Source organism: Apium graveolens, chromosome 4 (assembly GCF_009905375.1).
Source record: "Apium graveolens cultivar Ventura chromosome 4, ASM990537v1, whole genome shotgun sequence".
NCBI classification, from domain to species: domain Eukaryota; kingdom Viridiplantae; phylum Streptophyta; class Magnoliopsida; order Apiales; family Apiaceae; genus Apium; species Apium graveolens.
Genome location: NC_133650.1, coordinates 101,758,152 through 101,764,737, shown reverse-complemented (window position 1 = coordinate 101,764,737; position 6,586 = coordinate 101,758,152). Strand labels below are relative to the sequence as shown.

The 6,586-nt window shown below is 37.3% G+C and overlaps 1 protein-coding gene across 1 annotated transcript in view; it reads right to left on the bottom strand.

Moving 5' to 3' along the window:
- Window positions 1–3,803: 3,803 nt before the first annotated feature.
- Window positions 3,804–6,586, bottom strand: part of LOC141718793 (indole-3-pyruvate monooxygenase YUCCA6-like) — a 49,159-nt gene continuing 46,376 nt past the window's right edge. Inside the window, exon 3 of the mRNA XM_074521176.1 lies at window positions 3,804–4,207. Within this exon, the coding sequence (XP_074377277.1) occupies window positions 3,804–4,207 (404 nt within the window). The remainder of the gene's footprint in view (window positions 4,208–6,586) is intronic.

Below are 6,586 nucleotides of genomic sequence, written 5' to 3'. Positions count from 1 at the left end.
AACACAGATCTTTCAAAACTCACTTAATTTTATATTAAAATTAAGAAGGTTTTGCTACAAAATTTCTAGGCTCTTTGTAGATAAAAAGCTTAGCTTCTTTCTTAAGAGAATACAAGAGTTCTTGATCTAAATTTTTACTCGTAGACAAAGGACCAGTGTTAACTTTATAATTTAGTTAACTGCTGGTTTACACAGTGTATAATAAGACATGCTATTAACTTTAGTAAACTGTCACTTGTCATTTCCATTTAAGGAAAAGTATATCTTCCATTTATGAATTAGCATATCTTTGCATACTATGTTAACTTTGATCTTCCTTTGGCAGTTAATCTTCACCCTAGATCTTGCACAATCTTCAAGCTGCTTTTTGTAGACTTGTCAATCCAGCTGGTTGGATTGTTTGTTGATTGTTAATCTTGGATATTGAACTGGTCTGCAAATTGTACTCTGAGATTTTTCCCCGAGATCTCCAGTTTGGTCTATAGAGAACTTGACATCTCGATAAGTATTTTGGCTTATCGAGATCTCTAATACTCCATAGTAAATTTGACTTATAGAGGTCACTGAGTTCTTTATAAGAGAATTTGGCTTGTCGAGATCTCTAGTCTGCATATCTTCACTATGACTTATCGATATCTCTGAGTTTTCTAGTGGCTTATTGACTTATCGATAACTCAGAGTTTTCTAGTCAAATTTGACTTGTCGATAACTCAGAGTTCTCTAGTGAATTTTGGCTTATCGATATCTCTGAGTTCTCTAGTAGAATTTGACTTATCGATAACTCAGAGTTCTCTAATGAATGTTGTCTTGTCAATAACTCTGAGTTCTCTAGTGAAGAAATGACTTGTCGATATCTCTTAGTTCTCTAGTAGCTTTTATGAGTTCTCTATAAGTCATTCCGGAGTTCTCAAATGACTTCTCTATAACACTAAATCTGTGACTTGTAGAGATCTTGACTTAGAACATTTTTTCCAAAACAGATTTTTCAACTTCAAGCTTCTTCATAATTCTTCCGAGGCATTATCTTCTTGATCTTCTTCCAGATAGAATTCTTAGGCTTGATAATATTTAAAAGAAAAAGACTTCAGTCTGCTCTTTGACATTTTTACAGACTTTAATGTTACAATACAAAATGCAAACTAAGATTACAATACAACTTATTTAGGGTTGCCAATTTGACTTAGTCTAATTAAGTACAGGCATGTCTTGCACAACAATCTCCCCCAATTTGTGAGAAGATTGCTTAACATAAATTTATGCCTGTTAACAAGACTAACCCCAAGTTTTTATTGAAGTTAATATTAAAACATACAAATTGACAAAATTACAACTTTTATATATTAGAAGATTTACAGAGTCTAAGTGGTTACAAGCATCAGGTAATAAACTGGTTTTGCTTCTGTTTGTTCTCTAAGGATATCCCTTAACTGAACAAGAATTTCAAGTTCTTCTACAATAGGTGTCCCACTTAGAGCTTCTACTAGTTTGATCCTGGCTTTCTTTGGGTAACCACTGTCTAGTAAATCAATTTTAAATCTTGAGAATTGTCCAGCTTTGTTGTTCAGATACTTTCCCATCTTTTGAAATTCTGCTCATTCCTTTAGCATTGAGCTCTTCTGATCTTTTCATAAACATTTCAATCTCTTCATCATATTTTATTTTTCTTTCCTCATATTCAGCCTCATTTCTTTTTCTTCTTTCTTCCCTTTCAATCAACCACTCATCCAAAACTGTTCTCCATGCTCTTGTAGAAGTATCCTTGTCTTTTAGCAAGCTTATCACTCTCTTGATTTCTGTGGAAGAGAGAGAATCCATCAAAGTACAGCCAAGGAAAATGAAGGACCCATCTTCATAATAAATTCTGACTTCCTTTAAGGATACAACCCAGACTCTAACTATTTCTTCAGCTAATTTTTAAAAGTAATATTCATCTGAGATGCACCAATTCAAGGGTAGAAAGTCATTTTTCTTGAAACAATTCCAGAGAGCCATTTCAGTGACTTCTACTTTCTCTGTACACTTGACTTTTCTAGGTTTCTTCCCAACAGACTTGAAATTGATTTTGAGTGAAGGCTTGTCTAAAGGTAAGATAGTGATTTTCTTGAAACATGTTTGGTTTGTGGTGATTGGTGTTTTAAGAAAAGTGTTTGCAGTTTGTTTGTATAGAAATTTTGGGTTAGAGGTTAGAGAAGGTTTGATGTTTGGGATAGTTGATTTTGATGGTTGAGCTAAAGGTTGAGCTAGTTGTGTTTGGATTTTTAGGGTTTGCTGTGGTTATGTGCCATCATGTATCCTCTCCCTCCTTCTCTCACTTGCTTTTTTCTTCTCATCATTTTTCTTATCATCCTCCTTCTTCTTCTCTCCATTCTTGCTTCCAGATGGCTTGGTGGGTTGAATTGGATTTGAGCAAGAAGGATTTTGATCATCTTTCTTCTAGTCATCATCATCCAAATTATCCTTGTTGATTTGAGTCTTGGGCAAGTTGGCTTCAACATCACTCAAGTATCTCCCCAACAGCTTTATCATCTCTACATCATCAAAAGTCTTATTCTTCTTTACATTTAAGGCAGTTTCCAGAGTCATGATTAGCTTCTTGTTGGCCATGACACAATGTTTAGGGATTTGGAAGTGTTTGAAGTGTTTGGTGGTAGGACAAATGTATGATATTCCCTTGCTTGGCTGATGGTATGCTTCTGAAAAAGCAGCCATTTAAGCATTTTTTAATTCAGCTAGCAGTTGGGTCTCTTCATGGATCATAACTCTGACTTTGTTTATCAAAATATCCAACTCAAATGCCCTCCTTGAGATAAGATAATTGAGGGACACCTGCATACACCTATCTACCCCGGAGTCATTTATATTGACCACTATCCTCTTCTCCTGAAAGTTGTCTTTAGTTACCAAAATCACCCTTAATGAATTTATTTTCCTGTCCAAGGCCTTTTTGTTGGTGAAGTGATTATTGTTGAGAGAAGCCCTTAGAGCCTTGAGCAATTCATAAAATTCCCTGCTCAGACTTGGTCCTTCAGCAGCCCTAATGAACCTCTCCATACTAATATCTCTTCTTGACTTAAGTTTTGTCCAGCACCTTGGACATGTTGAATAGATGATCTTGATTTTTCTAGCCTTGCATCTATCTCCCCCTTAGTCTTGTTGGCAGGCATGAGAAGGGGACTAGGAATTTCAGGCCTAATCTATTCAGGAAGTGCTGGAAGGGGGATGTTGAGCTTTCCCATGATGGCTCCCAAAGTAACTGAGTTTTGCATTTGGAGAAGCTTGTGAGAGTCCACCAGGGTCTTGATGTCTGTTTACTGACTCTTAACTAGAGAAGTCAAGGCCTGAACCTGAGCATTGAGAAATGCATTGGAGGTTTCTAGAGAAGCTACTTGATTCTTGAGGTCTTAAATGTCTTGTGAAGAGGAGCTTGTAGTAGAGATACCAGTAGATTGTCCAAAAGTAGCTTGCACAACTTTCTGAATTTCATCCATGACTAGAGGTGAAGGTGTGTATCTTGCAGTGTGCATTTGATCCAACTTCAACCTTGTGTCATTGGACTTAGCAATGTGATCTTGAACTACTTTGTGCAAGGCTACAAAAGATTCTCTTAACTAATTTACACTTTTATCAATCCCACTGAGTTCATATCTTGACATTTGTTTTGAGAAGATTTTGAATTTGTTTTTAATCTCAGTTTGAGAGGAGATGATTTGATCCATCTTTTCCCTAACCATCTTCATAAATTTGTCTTTATGTCCATTCAATGTTATTTATAGAGCTTTTCGAAAGTTATGGAAAGCCTTGATTTAAGCCTTGTAGACCTCATTGATGGCATCATATACCTCTTGTGGAGTGAGGGATCTGGAATTGCTTCCCAAAATTGTAATGTATTCCTCCCTGAATTTTGCTAATGCATCATCCATCTCAATTGTGAATTCCTTGTCCAACCAAGCATCACAGTTAACATCCTGACCAGCATCATCAACAATCTTTGCTTGATTCTCTTCCACATCATCCTGGTAGGAGAGCATGATAGCTTGGTAGTCTTGATTGGACATGTTGGATGTGAGTAGCTGTTGTGAGATTTGAGCAAGGACTCCAAGTTGATCAACTCTAAGATCTTCAATTGCAGATGGTTGATTTTCAATGTCTTGGAGCCATTGGGAGATGAGGTGTGATTGAGAGGTAGAGGGTTGTGAATCAGAACCACCTGTGACTGAAGTCATAATTTTACTCACAGATTGTTCTGTGGTTTTGACAAGTTGTTGTTCCTCACATAAGGTGGGAACCTCCAATGGAATTGGAGGGGATTTTACTGGGTTACTGTCATGTGCACCAGTCTCAAACCCTTGTCCTTCTTGCAAAACACTGTCACTTGAATGTGATAAACTTGCCTCCCCTATAGCAGGATCATTGACAATTGTACTTCTAGCATCAACTGCCAAAGTAATTTCTACTAGGGTTTTGAGGGGATTTGTTCCTACATGAGGAACCTCCAATTGAATTGGAGAGGATTTAGATAGCTCCTTCTCAGGAGTACTACCCTCAAACCTTATAGTCTGTAAAGACTGATTTGCACATGAAGGTGCATTTAGTATCTCCATGGGGTCTTCATTAAAAACTGATGAATCCCCCATGGTTTTGATGGTGTCATCAAGGTCTACCCCAGCTAGTAGTCTCTCACCATCTAATTGAAGTGTCTGGGTGGTGAGAAAGGTTTCTTGAACCAAGTCACTTGATTTAGCTTGCACTTGAGAATTGGATTCAAGTGCTGTTGGTAGAGAAGAAATTTGAGATATTAGAGATTGTTGCTCAGATGTGAGTGCTGGCAGCTCCCCCTGAATGGATGAGGGAGCTTCAAAAGATGTGCCCTCACTGTGTGTGCCATCCTTATTCCTCCTACCATACACTTGAATTGCTTCAGGTGCAGGCTGTGCAGACTCTGTACAAGGTGCATTGGGGTGAATGCTCTTTTCAATAGACACATCCTATTGAAAGGATGTATCTAGAGTCTGTTTAGCCCCATTTTTACAACTGCATCTTGTTGGTAGGATACAGAGGTGGCTTGACTGGTCAGCTCAGATTTCTTACTCTTTTTTGATCTCTTGACCAAGGGTGACTCAGCTTCAGTTTGATCATCACCGCTCTCAGTTATAATTGTTAAGGTTACCTCATTTCTCTTCCTTTTACTCACCTCATCCTTTTGAGAAGATGAGGTGGTTAGTTTCCTAGCTACTAAGGGTTTTGAAGAAATGGTTTCTGCTTGGGAAGATCCCTGTGGGTATTCCTGTGTTTGTACTTCCACAGGTTCAGGAATCAAAGCTGTGTTAGATTGTACATTTGATCTCATGTTAGGCATTGGGTACGGGTAAGTCCTAAACCTCTCCAACATGAATGGAGTGAGTTTCAGTCTTACATTTACCTTGTTCTTTGTAGTAAGTGAACCAAATATAATTTTGGACACTTGCTTACAATTGCCTATTTTAGTGCTATCTATACCATTTAACAAATGTATGTCTGCTACTTTATGATTTAAAGTGGACATAATAAATCGAGGAAATAAAATTTCCTTACCTCTTACAGATAGGGGCATTGCCAGCCTGGTTGCAAGTTCTTCCAAGATCAATAGACCAACATTTAAGTGTCTGTTGTGGGCTATTGAGTACACCAGCTTCTGTACCACATTTGAAATATTGGCATACCCTGTCTTCCTGCATGTGAAGGCTCTCACCACAGAATCAAAGACAAAGGACCACTCCTTCCTTAGATCGGTCCTGTTCAAGCTTGACAAGTTGATTCTTCCACCATAATTGATGAAGTCCAGAAACTCAGTCAGCTCATCAGGAGTTGGCACCTCCACCAGATTTACAGTTGGCAGCCCCAAAGCTCTATTCACATCTTGTTCATTGAACTCAATTTCTTGGCTTCCCATTGTGCAAATGACCACCATAGAGAGAGAGTTATCATTCATATCAGTCTTCACTACTGCTGTTGTCCAAAATTTATGCTGAACATCTAGATTCAGAACAGGGTTAGCAGTCAAAGCTCCTGCAAGGTAAGATTCAGACAAAAGTTTCACAAACCCCTTGAAACTGTCAGGAGCTTGGTTAGCATTAGTAAAAGCGAGGTAATTTGTTCCTTTCTCTAGAATAGTAGCTCTTGCAACATTGAGTGCCATTGTTGAATGATGAGAGTGAATGGGTAAGAATTTTTTTTGAGAAAGGAGTGAAAATGAAAGAGGAATCAGTTTTTGATTGAAAGGCTAGGTCACTTGAGATCTCGAAAGTTGTAAGTATGTATATGTATCGAGATGTCTGGGTATTTATAGTAAAAGCAAATAACTTCTCGAGAACTCAAAAATAGACGTTTGGAATTAGTCTATCAAGAAGTCATTTTAAGAAATGAAAAATATATCGAGAAGTCATTTTAAATTACTCTTATAGAGAACTAAAAATTGACTTATCGAGATGTCTAATAAATACCCAGTTTGTCCAAAAATGAACTAAATTAATTCCAACTTTTATTTGAATAAATTCAAAGTAAAATTAGAATAAATTTGCGAAAAGTATTTTTACCAAAATAATTTATT